This window comes from Sus scrofa, chromosome X (assembly GCF_000003025.6).
Source record: "Sus scrofa isolate TJ Tabasco breed Duroc chromosome X, Sscrofa11.1, whole genome shotgun sequence".
NCBI classification, from domain to species: Eukaryota; Metazoa; Chordata; class Mammalia; order Artiodactyla; family Suidae; genus Sus; species Sus scrofa.
Genome location: NC_010461.5, coordinates 125,351,950 through 125,366,580, shown reverse-complemented (window position 1 = coordinate 125,366,580; position 14,631 = coordinate 125,351,950). Strand labels below are relative to the sequence as shown.

Below are 14,631 nucleotides of genomic sequence, written 5' to 3'. Positions count from 1 at the left end.
TCCCCCCAACACGACTTCCGCTCAGCCTCTGCGCCTTCAGCACAAGCGGACTCCACATTCGGATTTTTTCCAGTTACAGGGCGTAGGCTGTCCTTGTGTCAGGATCATTTACAGCCACGCCAGGTCGCCAGGTCGCCCTCTTTTCTGAAAGGTAAAAACGCACTAGGAAAGAAAGCAGACACCAGGAAACCAAACTCTTTCATGCTTCAAGGCAAGTGTATTCAGTTCCCTTCCCTGCAGCACAGCATCGGCTATAGCGCACACGCTGCTTCTTCCTTTTCCCAAGCAAGCCGGGCGCCCTCTCGCCCGGGGGTGCCTTGCGGAGCAGGGAGGACTCTTGCCGCGCGGTACTCAGGGGGAGGGGCGCTACCGCCTCCGTGTCTTCACCGCCTGCGAGCTCCCGGCGGGCCGGTCACCTCGGAGCCACAGACGCCTGCAGAAGCCACTCGGACACGCCCGGCGGGGAGGAGAGGGACAGGCTCGGCGTCCTGTCCTGGAGCGGAGCGGCTGCCGTCGGAAAAGCCGGGAAGGACGGCCACGAAGTCGTCGCTCTAGGACGCCATGCCAAGCAGAAAGCCTCCGAAAAACCCCCCCGTCACCAGGACGTTCTTCTTCACAAAGGACACCACCTGCGGAGAGAAGACAGCGGCGGGTGGGTTATCCCGCCGAGGACGGGCGCTTAGCAGGAAGCAGGCCGCCGGCCAGAAGGGGAGGCGCCAGCTCTGGCGGCGGGGGGGGCACCAAATTCAAGCCGTGTCTTTGAGGTGGGCCTGTGCCCTTGGCTGTGCTCCCTCCGGCCGTTCCCGCCGCTCTGAGGCCTCGGCCCCCGTCTCTCCAAACACCCGCCGTCCCCCCAGGCGCACACCGTCCCTCCCTCCCTCCGAAAGCCTACTTCGGCCAGTTGCCACGACGGCCCAGAGCCCCGTCGCTCCAGAGTCCAGAGGGACGCCAGGCAAGGGGGTGGGCCCCCTCTCTGCCAGGACAGGCGCCTGGGCCTTCACTCTTGCCCCGATCCCCCCTCACGGGGAAGGCACCCAAATCGGGCCATTTCCTCGAGGAACTGCTTTGGCTCTTCACCCGCTCCGTGGGAATGGCCAACGACCTCCCCCTGCACTCAGCGTCCGCGTCTCCGCGGAGAGCAACGACGTCTAACACGAAAAAGCTTGCAACAGCCAGGTGGGACTTTTGCAAATGTCCGAATGCTAAAATGTTGGCGAAATGAAAAACGGGGAGCAGTTCCCACTGCAGGGCAGTGGATTAAGAATCCAACTTCCGGAGATCCCCCTGTGGCTCAGGGGGTTAAGAATCATGAGGATCTATGAGGATGGGGGGTCTGACCCCTGGCCTCGCTCAGCAGGTCCAGGATCCGGCGTGGCCGTGAGCTGTGGTGCAGGTCACAGACATGGCTCGGATCTGGCGTGGCTGTGGCTGTGCTGTAGGCCAGCAGCTGCAGCTCCAAAAAGAATCCAACTGCGAGGCTCGGGTTGCTGTGGAGGTGCAGGTTCAATCCCTGGCCTGGTGCTGTGAGTTCAAGGAGCATCTGGTGTCGCCGCAGCTGTGGCTCGGGTTTAATTGCTGGCCCAGAAACTTCCAAAAGCTAAGGGTGCCGCCATTTAAAAAAAAAAAAAGGAAAAAAGTGGAACTTTCCGAAGCTTGAGCCTGAGAAGGTCCCTTCCGTCTGCTTCCCAGACCCCCCAAAGTGCTGACGTCCCCCCTCTACTCTTGGTCCTAGTGAATTCAGCCTTTCTTTGTTACTGTCACTTGGAAATCGTTCAGAAGGACGTGGACACAAATGCACACGTTTAATCTGCCACATTTAAGCCAAGTTCACCGATCACTGCCCACTCTACCTGTTTATGGGACTCTTCCTAGTGTCCATTTCTGCCCAGTTAAGAGCACTTATTTCTCTGGGACATTTGACTTTTTTTTTCTAAAGGTGGTGAGGAACTACCAAAATCCAGCCTTTTTAGACAGAAGGACTTCTCATGTCCTTCCAGTGCCAGCCTGAGTTTACGTGTTGAATCAGGGTCAGCAGACGACAGCCCGTGGGCCAAGGGCAGCCGCTGCCTGTTTTTAGAGGCACACCACCCCCCCCACGTATTGTCTGTAACTATTTGCACACCACACGCGGAGCTCAGTTCTGATGACAGAGGCCACGCAGCCTACAAAGCTGAAAACACGTACCATCCGGCCCCTGCCGAAGAGTCCGCCAACCCTGAGCCGCACATGCCCACTAGCTGTGTGTCGAACAAGTGAAGTGTAGATGTTCAGAGGTGTGTGTGTGTGTGGAGACAAAAACACGACTTGAGGAGCTCCCTCTGTGGCCCAAAGGGATCAGCGGCCTGTCTGCAGCACCAGGATGCAGGTTCCATCCCCCGCCCAGCACAGTGGGTTAAGGACCTGGCATTGCGGCAGCGGTGGCATCGGTCACAAGTGCAGCTCAGATCTGAGCCCTGGCCCGGAACTCGCTGCGCCGCAGGGCAGCCAACACGAAAACACACAAGAGCGAAAAACAGGAGTCCAGTGCCCATCCTGGCTGCACGGCGGTCGTCCCCACCATCCTCCCCAGTGGCCGAGCTGCTCGCATCCTGACGACAACTGGTTACATGCGTGCTCGCGTCGCTCCCCAACAAAGGTCACCAAACCCTCTTTCGGTCCTTGGAGGTTTAACGGCTGCAAACACCTCTGCGGTGAGGACACTGCACCAGAGGCGGATGTGTCGGCAGGCCTACCCACTTTTGCACACAAAATTGCCTGCACCCGTACACGGGCGCTGCATGGGAGCAAAGCACGGCTCACCTCTTCTGCTTTGCTCTTGACCTCCGTCGGTATCTGGTTGCTCTTACGGATCTTCAGCTGCTCCTTGGCCTTCTTCATGTCCTTCTCCACTCGCTGCCAGTCAACTTTGATGTACCCAGTATGGTTTGCAAGCTACCGTTTAAAAAAAACAATGACAACAAGAAATCAGAAACGCAGGCTGGTTATTTCTCTTTATCAGGAGAAACCACTGAAAACACATTAGCAAAAACCCTTCTGATTTTTTTCTTTTTTTTGTCTTTTTAGGGCCACACCCAGGGCATATGCAAGTTCCCAGGCTAGGGGCTGAATGGGAGCTGCAGCCACGGCCTGCAGCCCGTGACCTATGCTGCAGTTCCCAGCAACCCTGGATCTTCAGGCCCCCTGACAGAGGCCAGGGAGCAAATCTGGCTCCTCACAGACGTTATGTCGGGTTCCTAACCCGCTGAGCCACAAAGGGAACGCCCTGGTTTTCCATTTTTGGAGGCATCTGGCATCCGGTTTCTTGTGTGGCGGAGTATCCTCCCTACGTGCAAGGCCCGGGGAAGCAAGGACTGCGGACACTTGCACTTTACTGAGAGTCTGAGCATCGCCATGAAGTTTGAAGTTAGCTCGGGAAGACAAAATGGGAAATGCAAGTCAGAGCTGGAAGGCGAGCTGGAAGGCAAGAACCTGAGGTCAACATAAGCCTGAGTTCCCTGATCATGGGAGGAGAGCAGGGCTGTCAGAGAGAAGTCACTGCTGGCCAGAAAGATGTCTTCCAGAACATGGCCCCACAGAGATGTCTGAGGGGCAACTTCAGGGGTCCTGGGAGAATCACATCCAAATAACCCTGTGGAATAGGCCTGTGTCTCTCAGCCAGACACGAGCCTGGGGAAACAACGCCATCAAGAATGTGTGTGTGCCCTGGCGAGGACAGAAAACATAAAAAGCAGTGTCAAAAAAAAAAAGAACGTGTGAGCAGGGTGTTCCCGTCATGGCAGCGGAAATGAATCTGACTAGCATCCATGAGGACTCGGGTTCGATCCCTGGCCTTGCTCCGTGGGCTAAGGACCTGGCGTTGCCGTGAGCTGTGGTGGAGGTCGCAGATGCGGCTCGGATCCAGCATGGCTGTGGCTGTGGTGTAGGCCGGCGGCTGTAGCTCCAATTCGACCCCTAGCCTTGGAACCTCCATGCGCCTCAGGTGCGGCCCTAAAAAGACAAATGACCAAGGCCGGGCTGTCTACCGGCTCCACTCCTACCCAACGCTGTACGGAAATAAGGCGTAGCACAATGGGGAAGAAAAGGGTACAGGAGGCATCTAGATCGGAAAGACATCAAACTGTCACTCCCCACAAACTGCCTTGTCTACATAATCTCAAAGAATCCACCCAAAAAGAAATAAAAACTCTTACGTCTAAAACGTGAGTTCAGCAAGGTTGAAGAATACAAGATAAACACACAAGATCACCTGTATTTCTACATACTAGCAATGTGAACTAGAACTAGAAATAAAATGTATGATTTTATAGTAGCTGCGAAATGGAGTTCCCGCTGTGGCACAGTAGGTTAGGAAGCAGACTGCAGCAGTTCAGGTTGCCATGAGGTGCAGGTTTGATCCCTGGCCCAGGGCAGTGGGTTAAAGGATCTGACACTGCTGCAGCTGTGGTGCAGGTCACAGCCGTGGCTTGAATTCAATCCCTGGCCCAGGACCCTCCATAAACTGTGTGTTAGGCCATTAAAAAAAGGCTGCAAAATAATTGAATACTAGCTACAAATCTAAACAAAAACCATAATGGGATCTGCATGCCGAACAGTGTGTAACATGGAAGAAAGAATTCAAAGATGACCCAAATAAACGGAGGAACCGGCTGTGTCCATCAACGTCAAAATGCATCCGGGTCTCTGCACAGGAAGCTACAGTTACCGAAGTCCCAATGCCGGCAGGAGGTCCTACGGATACCCAAACAGCTGGCTCTAAAATGCAGGCAGGAGTTCCCGTCATGGTGCAGTGGTTAACGAATCCGACTAGGAACCATGAGGTTGCAGGTTCGGTCCCTGCCCTTGCTCAGTGGGTTAAGGATCCGGCGTTGCCACGAGCTGTGGTGTAGGTTGCAGACGCGGCTCGGATCCCGCGTTGCTGTGGCTCTGGCGTAGGCCGGTGGCTACAGCTCCGATTAGACCCCTAGCCTGGGAACCTCCATATGCCGCGGGAGCGGCCCAAGAAATAGCAAAAAGACAAAAAATAAAAAAAAATGTAGGCAAAGAGACAGAACGAACTAGAACAGCCAAAGATTTCATAGGCATCACACCACCTGATTCTTTCTGGCTGCGCCCAAAGCATGCAAAAGTTCCCAGGCCAGGGATGGAACCCACGCCATAGCTGTAACCAGAGCCACAGTGGTGACAATGCTGGATCCTTAACCCCCTGAGGCACCAGGGAACTCCCATGGCACCTCATTTTAAGATTTACTATAATGCTGCAGCAATCAAGACGCCGTGGTCCTGAAGAGTCATAGGACAGCATAGAAAGTGCAAATGATCTGAACATTCGCTTCACCAAAAGGGGTATCTGGCCAGCAAATAAGATCCTGCGAAGATGCTGCACAGCAGCAGCAGCAGCAGCAGCAGCAGCATTCTGAGTCCGAGCGGGAGACGGCTGCAGGCCGAAGCACCTGCAGAGAGCAGCCCGCGCGCTACAGCGCCCAGAGGTGTGGAGGCACCGGGCTTCCTTGCAGGGGGAAAGCAAGGCCTGGACAGACCTCGGACAAGGTCTCGCTGAGAGGCTCCGAGTCCGCGGTGCTGAGCCCCGCTCAACCCGGAGCTCAGCGAGGCCAGGCAGCTCCGCCGACGGGCACCCCGAAGACGCGCCGCGGGGACGCCCAGGGACAGAGCGCGACCGCGGGCCCGAAGGGAAGGAGATGGCCAGGCCCTGCCCAGCCGGCGGGGCGGGAGCGAGGAGGCTCGACACCGATGAGCTGGGGGGCACCGGACCAAGAGCAGCTTTCACCGGAGGGGAGGGGAGGGCACAGAGCCGGGATGCGGCGCCAGTCACCTGCCACGGGAACCACACGCCGCAACCGCAACCCTCCCAAACCGCCCACCCCAGCCTCCCTGGCAAAGGCACTCCCGCGGGAGTCCAAGGCACGGCCAAGCCAGCGCTCCTCCCCCGGCGCCACTTGGCATCCCCCGGGGCAGCGCGAACACACGCGGATGCGCCAGCAGCCCCAGCACCTCGAACACCAGGCAGAGCTGGGCGCGTCCGCCAGGGACCCCACAGCGCAGGCGACGCCAGGCCCCAACCCGCTGGGCGAGGCCAGGGCTCGAACCCGCATCCTCATGGATACCAGTTGGTTTCGTTTCCCCTGCGCCACAACGGGCACTCCAGCCGTGTTTTGTAAAACTCCCAGGTGAATCTGATGTGGAGTCAAGTTTGCCAATAAACTCCAGGCCAAAGGCCAACAGAGGCCGTCTGTCATGTAACCCTCAGGGCTCCTCAGCTGCCCGGCTCAGTGCCCCATGTCAGTGCCTAAAAATACATCAAATCACAGGGCGCTTGCATCACACTTTGATTTTTTTTTTTTTTTTTTTTTTTTTGTCCTTTTAGGGCTGTACCCTCCGCATGTGGAGGATCCCAGGCTAGGGGTCAAATCAGAGCTGTAGGCGCCGGCTTACACCACAGCCACGCCAACTCCAGATCCAAGCCACGTCGTGACCCACACCACAGCTCACAGCAACACCCGATGACCCTTAACCCACTGAGCGAGGCCAGGGACCAAACCTGCAACCTTATGGTTCCTAGTCAGATCCATTTCCACTGCGCCAAGACAGGAACTCCCACACTTTGAATTTTTAAAATCACACTTAATATATATATATATTTTGGTCTTTTTAGGGTTGCACCCATGGCATAGGGAAGTTTCCAGGCTAGGAGTCAAATTGGAGCTGCAGCTGCCAGCCCACACCACAGCCACAGAAATGCGGGATCTGAGCTGTATCTCCGACTACACCACAGCTCATGGCAATGCCGGATCCTTAAGCCCCTGAGTGAGGCCCAGGAACCTGCGTCCTCATGGCTTCTAGTCAGATTCATTTCCGCTGCGCCACGATGGCAACTCTCACACTTGCCTAATATTTCAAGTGGCATTATAAACCCTGTAAGGGAACAACAATAAGGAGTATGTACTTGTGTCCCTATGTTATAAAGGACAAAATAAAATGCCACTAGTAACTGGTGAGCTTTGACTCACACGGTCACCGGCATTTCAAATAGCAGACGAAAACAAGGGTGAATCCTGTTACATACACCTCCTCTCACCCACTCCTAAGGGGCAAGAGCAGAATACCCAAGCATCTAGAAATGTTTCTCATACACACCTGCAGGAGAAAAAATCCACCTCCCACAGCCGTTGCAGCCAACTTTCCAACCTTCTGGAATATGAAACCCGTGCACCTACAAAAAGCAAGTTAACAAGCTGTCAGAGAAACTTTTTTTTTTTTTTTTTGGTCTTTTTGCTATTTCTTTGGGCCACTCCCGCAGCCTATGGAGGTTCCCAGGCTAGGGGTCTACGCCAGAGCCACAGCAACGCGGGATCCGAGCCACGTCTGCAACCTACACCACAGCTCACGGCAACGCAGGATCGTTAACCCACTGAGCAAGGGCAGGGATCGAACCCGCAACCTCATGGTTCCTAGTCGGATTCGTTAACCACTGCGCCATGCCGGGAACTCCTCAGAGAAACTTTTAACAACATGCAGAGCCTACTTACCTCGGGATGACCACCTCCTTCCCACGCCATGCAAGGAAACAGCAGAGGCTCTGAACTAGCAAAGACCCCGACTCAGACCACGAGTCTACTACTACTGAAGCTCACCGCCTGGAGCAAATCCTGCCAGCTCCCAAGCTGCAGGTTTTAAAGATGACTCTGGTTCCACTGTGGAGGATGGATTGAGAAAGGAAAGGATAAAAGCAGAGACTCCAGGAGTTCCACTCGTGGCACAGTGGTTAACGAATCCAACTAGGAACCATGAGGTTACGGGTTCAATCCCTGGCCTCGCTCAGTGGGGGAAGGATCTGGTGTTGCCGTGAGCTGTGGTGTAGCTTGCAGATCCCGCGTTGCTGTGGCAGTGGTGTAGGCCAGCGGCTGTGGCTCTGATTGGACCCCTAGCCTGGGAACCTCCATATGCTGCGAGTGTGGCCCTGAAAAGATAAAAAGACCCCCCCCCAAAAAAGTACCAATTTCGGAGTTGTTGGGAGGAGAAAATGACGTATCTATATAAATACTTACAATGGTACCTGGCATGCAATAAATACTGTGTGTAGCCATGACACAGCACTTCCACACTGTGTTTAGATGTACGCCACAAATGAAGCGATCAGGTTCACAAAAGTTGATGTATTTTCATTGGTTAGAGGAGCTGGTTCCTATAAGCACAACACTGAATCATGCAAAAAAGCAGAAACACTGGACATCTTTCTCATCACTTACCAGCCAGTGACACCTCCAATTAACAGCTGGGTTGCCACGCTATACTTTTCGGCTGAAGGCCCAGATTCCTGCCCAAACAGCTTGCGCCACCATGGCTGCTTTTTAGCCAGTTCTGCAAGGTCAAGTGACTCAAAATTCCCCTCAAAGTTTCCTACAAGAATTAAGATACTGAGTAAGAAAACTGTTACTTTTATAATAAACCACTACCATTCCTAACCTAGATTAACGGATATTTAAAGAAACAGAGACAGTTGTAATAAGAACCTTTAAATATTATGTTTTTTTTCTTTTTATGGCCGCTCCTGCGGCAAATGGAAGTTCCAAGGCTAGGGGTTGAATCAGAGCTGCAGATGGGGCCTACACATACAGCAACGAGGGATCTAAGCTGCTTCTGCATCCTACACTGCAGCTCGTGGCAACTCTGGATCCTTAACCCACTGAGTAAGGCCAGGGATGGAACTGGCATCCTCAGAGAGACAACATCCTTAACCCACTGAGCCACACTGGGAACTCCAAATCTATTTTTCAAAAGTAAATTAACTCTAAAATTCTGAGTACAGATTTTTGAAAATCAGACTAAAATCAACAAATATCTTAGAGGAACAAATGTAGACAATGGATTTCCTTTTTTTTTTTTTTTCTTTTTAGGGCTGGACCTGCAGCATATGGAAGTTCCTTGGCTATGGGTCGAATCAGAGCTGCAGTTGCAGGCATACACCACAGCCACAGCAATGCAGGATCCAGGCCACATCTGCGACCTACACCACAGCTCACGGCAACGCTGAATCCTTAACCCACTGAGCGAGGCCAGGGATTGAACCTGCTTCCTCATGGGTGCTAGTCGGGTTCCTAACTTGCTGAGCCACGCTGGGAAGTCCCAAAATAAATTGTCTTCATTTCCATGTCCTCTTCAGGAGTAACTCAACACTATTCAGTAGTCTGCAAATTCACAAATCCTCAGTCCTATGTGGATCTCCAGTGATTACATAATAAAGATAAGAGGTAATGTTTACTTCGGCTCCTGCTATTCAACAGACGATGTGCTAAGGAATAAACATGTATATATAATTAAGCCCGCAGAACAAAGTAGGTACAGAACAACCTTCTATTTTTTAACCTGATTTCATAATTAAGTGGAGGCTCAAATGTTAAGCAATTTGCCTAAAAACAGAAAAAAAATTTAACAAAAAGTCTAATCCCTCTTCTCTGGGAAAATAAGTTTAATGAAAGAGGCACAAGAACTCTACACTGTAAATGACAAAACACTGCAGGTCTTTTTATCAAAAAATTGAGAAGCTGGTTCCAAAACGTACTTGGAGGTGCCAAGGTCCTAGAGCAGTATTCCAGTTACCACAGCCATACCACCCATCACCCCAAAACTTCGTGGAACAAGACGATCAGTCATTGTGGGCTCGGACTCTGCATCAGGAATTCAGACAAGATACAGCATTACGGCTCAGCTCCGTTCCATGACGCCTACAGCTGCAGGTGGAAGAATTATAGGCAGAGGCCTGGAATCATCTACCACATTCACACACACGGGCTGCCTCTCTATGTGGCTTGGTTTGGGTTTCCTTACAGTACGGTGGCTACGTTCAAGGGTGCCTCTCCCAAGAAAGGGAGTGAGAGAGCAGGGAGACTCAAGGGCTAGGTGGAAGCTGTACTGCCATCCAAGACCGAGCCTCCAAGGCCACACAGTGTTACTTCCACTGTCTCTGCTGGAGCAGTGGCAAACGCACACTCGGATTCAAGAGGGAACAGACGCCAGCACTCAGCAGGAGTGTCAAAGTCACACTGAAAAGCAAGAGCACATGGAATGGGGAGCTACCACTGCCATCACTTAGGAAAACACAATGTGCCAGAAGCAGCCGCAACGACTGTGGTAAAAAAGAACCAAGTGCAAAGAATTTCAAGACCTCTTACAAAGCTATAGCAACATACACGAAACGCGTCAAGACTTGTAAAGCTGTGTATGCTATGTGACACGGTGTCAAAATGACCTAAGGATATACAAACACATCAGGGGAAGACAAGAGAGTCTAGAAGTAGATCTACACATACAGTCATTTGATTCTCAATAACATGGCACCAAAGTTATTCAAGAGATAAAAGAAAGTCTTTTCAACAAATTGTGTTAGAACTACTAGGTATCTGTAACTAACTAGACAAACAAACTTCAATCCCAACCTAACACTGTACACAAAATATAACTGAAGAGTTAATTCAAGACAGATCATAGATCCCAATGTAGCAGAGCCAAAATATACATGTTTTAGGGAACCAGGCTTTCTACTGGGTCACAAGTAGTTAAATGAAAATTTTTCTTGCAATGTAAGCACAAAACATTACTGCCCTGTTGAATAAGAACTCTCTCCCTGGATAAAAGAGTATTACCGAAAACAAGAAAGAGTCTGGAGTTGGAACATAATTTGACCAAGCTCCTTAGCTCAATAGGGGATCAAATCAGAGATCTTTTAATTCACCCAGTGTCACTCACTCATGCAGACAAATCAGCAGCTTTGCCTATGGGCCCAGGAAATCAATGATCAAACATTATGTGATCATTAATATACTCAAGATTGAAATTCATGGAGTTCCCGTCGTGGCGCAGTGGTTAACGAATCTGACTAGGAACCATGAGGTTGCGGGTTTGATCCCTGCCGTTGCTCAGTGGGTTAACGATCCAGCATTGGCGTGAGTTGTGGTGTAGGTTGCAGACGTGGCTCGGATCCCGCGTTGCTGTGGCTCTGGCGTAGGCCGGCGGCTGTAGCTCCGATTTGACCCCTAGCCTGGGAACCTCCATATGCCGTGGGAGCGGCCCAAGAAATGGCAAAAAGACAAAAAAAAAAAAAAAAAAAAAAAAAAGATTGAAATTCATAATATCAACCTCAAAATGTGGCTCAGCGGTTAACGAACCTGACTGGCATCCATAAGGTTCCATCCCTGGCCTCACTCAGTGGGTTATGGATCTAGCGCTGCAGTGAGCTGCGATGTAGGTCGCAGACGTGGCTTGGATCCTGCATTTGCTGTGGCCGTGGTGTAGGCCGGCGGCTACAGCCCCCATTGGACCTCTAGCCCGTAAACTTCCATATGCTGCGGTTGCGTCCCCAAAATGACAAAAAAAAAAAAATTTCTCCTAACAATTTCTGAGGTGTAAATATCTGATCAACCTATACGTTTTACCTAACTGAAGTCAGTCTGCTCTGCAGGAAAATAATTACATTGCACATTTCAACACCTTAGAGTCACCTGAATCCAGCGGTGTCCAGGTAAATGTTTACCAACCACGCTGGGGTGGGAGAAGGGCTGTTTAGTAGTCTATACCAATTTCGAGGTTGTATCTCTCACCCTGAGCGTGACATCACTAAATTGTGACATCGCTGAACGCAGAGTTGGGAAGAGAGCGAGTGTACGATGCTGTTATTTCCACCACAACGAACAGATTAAATAACCTCAAGAGCAAAACATGGCAAATAATAAGGAAGTAGAGTTTTGATAATTTTCACTTTGTTTTTAACATAAGTTATGTAATCCTAAATTATATAATTGAGTTTTCGATGACGGCTCTGTTTAGCAATCAGACCTTGTGAGCCGGGTACCGAAGTGAATGTAATCTGAAGCATTCGGCGAAGTGGGATAAGCAGCACGACAGGAAGCCGTGCGTCGCATCACAGGGACTCTGACTAAGCGGACCAAACAAAAGACGATGCGAAGTACCGCACCATGTGGACGACTCTTTCAAACCCATCGCAAGCGCAAGCAGAGGCGCCTTGCATAAGAAAGACGCTGGCCAGATGTTTGAGAAGACAGTCCAAAGGGACAAAGCTGTCTTAGTCTCAAGGTGCCGGACTGCTTCCGAAAACAGGAACAAAATGTCTCCGCGCCCAGGCTGCCGTGGGCGGTGCCGGAAGGCTGGGCGAGCCCGACTGGAGACCACACCCCGGAGCAGTTCGGCTCCAGCCGGGGAAGTGACCTTGGCCGGACCTTGGGGGCAGCTGGGCTAGGGACGAGCCCCGGGCGCCCTACCCGCCCCGGCGCCGCTCAGGTTCCCAGGGGAGCTCTGCCGGGACTAGTGGGCGCGGAGCCCTTCCCCTTCCGGAGCCCGGGAAGGCGGCTCCTTGCGGCGCCGAAAGCGCGCGCGCCCTCCCTTACCTTGACTGGCTGCGGCCATTTCGGCGAGCTGGTCTCGCGATGACACCCGCAGGGGCTCCGCGCGGCAGGACGCAAAGTACCGCGCCGCCGTCGGCGCCGGCTGGCTTCCGGCACGTGGGGAAGATGTTTCCATTCCCACGGCGGCGGCGGAAGAGGGCGGGCCGCCTACGGGGCGGCCCCGCCCCTTGCCCGCGCGCAGCCGCGTCACAAGACTCAGCGGGCGGCGTCACAACCCCCCCTCCCGGCAGCCCCGCTGGGACGCGCGTGCGCAGAGAGCCTCCCTGGACGGAGCTGCTGGCCTCCGTGTGCGGGGTTTGCCGGCTTTTGCCTCCAAGGCAGGTCTTCGGCCGCGGCCAGCGGACACCCTCTAACTAGCAAAGACTGTCTTACTCCTTACTTTACTAAAAATAAAGAAAGCTGACGTGTTTGTTTGTTCCTACAAACATTGATCAAATATCACTGCCTGGTACGTGTTCTACTAGAAGAGGACATTTAAAAAATGTAGCGATCGCAATAACCACGGAGAGTACTAAGAAAGAAAGAGCTTAGGACGGTTCTCAGAGCTTTCTTTCTGAAAGGCTCTTCCCGGGTTAAAATGCTCAGTTTGGCTTGAATAAAATTTTCCATTTCTTATAAAAAAAAAAAAAAGAGCTTGCTTGCCGGCGGCTGCCCGCCCACCGCTAAACTACACCTCTAGCTGCTGCTCCACCCCAGTTCGTGGCAACTTCACCATCCCCAAAATCTCGCTGTTATTCTGAACGGCTCTCTCCCAATCTCTCTCTCTCAGCCCGCAAATGCAATTCCTTAGTAACCAGCATCAGGGCCAGCTTCAGCTTCACAGTGAATCCAGCCATTTTCACCCCTCCACTGCTACCGTCCTAGTCCCAAATCGCTGCTAGGATTCTCCGTTAACAGGTCGACCTGCTCCGACACTCCCACTGCTGAAGTCTATTCTCTCAGATGTGTCCAGAAAGCTCAGGACCCTCCTCTAACTCAGAACTCTTCCGTGGCTCCCCACAGCCCTCAAGGTAGAAGGCAGAAGCCTTTGCTGAGACATCACCTTCTCAGTGAGACTTTGCATGACGATCCTCATTTAAAATTGCAACTGGAGTTCCCTTTGTGGCTCAAAGGAAACCTACCCGACTAGTATCCACGAGTACGGGGTTCGAACCCTGGCCTCGCTCAGTGGGTTAAAGATCCGGTATTGCCATGAGCTGTGGTGTAGGTCGCAGAAGTGGCTGGGATCTGGTGTTGCTGTAGCTGTGGTGTAGGCCTGCAGCTGTAGCTCGGATTCGACCCCTAGCCTGGGAACTTCCATATGCGGTAAGTGTGGCCCTAAAAAGCAAAAAAATAAAATAAAATTGCAACCTGGTACACCCCTCCTTTCCCTTCCTTCTACTTTTGTTCCTCTTGTGCAGAGCCCTTATTTGCATCTAACACACATAAGTTACTCAAGTATTACAGGTATTGCTTATTGTCTCTCAGTTGTTTACATTTTTCACTGCTGTGCACCAGTGCCTAGGACAGCATCGGGCTAGGCCAAATGTGTGGTTGTGTACTCTTTGGCAAACCATTTAACCTCTCTGCCCCTCAGATGATTCATCTGTGCTCACTTGGCAGTCTCGTTGTGAGGGTTAAATTACATAAGGTGTAAAGCATCCAACGGAGAATCATCACTCGGGGTTGTGACTATCTGTCTACCTTTGTCTCCCCGCCTGCACCATGACTCCCAGAAAGCAGGAACTGGGTTTTATTCATCTCTGAAGCATGGGAGGATGGTGTAAGGGTGGGGAGCATGACTTCTGGAGCCAACTCAAATGGGTTTGAGTGCTACAAACTGTGTGACTACAACCAAGTTGGCTAACCTCTCTGTGCTTTGGTTTCATCAATCACCTATGCAATGAAGACAAGAATTCCAGCTGCATTCGAAAAGCGCTTAGAACAGAGCCTGGAGTATATTACATGCCAGCTATTATCCAGCCAAACTGGTACCTGGCAGAGAGAACGTCTCAGCAAATGTTTAATCAAAGGGGCTTCTTCCTGATTGTTTGCAAGCTGGCCCACACCTTGCCAGCTGCTCCCAAACACGTTCTTATCCATGCAGAAATGGACTCTCATTGATAACGTTCCTTGAAGAAACCCTGGTCAAGATCCCTGTTAGCTCCTATACTTTGGAGCCCTTGGGGAGGCTCTCGCTCCTCCTAATATACCTTCA

General features: G+C 52.0%; 1 protein-coding gene across 1 annotated transcript; it reads right to left on the bottom strand.

Moving 5' to 3' along the window:
- FUNDC2 (FUN14 domain containing 2) lies at positions 552 to 12,549 on the bottom strand. The gene is given in 5 exon segments (NM_213743.1): positions 552 to 629; positions 2,800 to 2,931; positions 7,153 to 7,228; positions 8,265 to 8,415; positions 12,417 to 12,549. Coding segments are annotated over 5 exon segments (570 nt in total).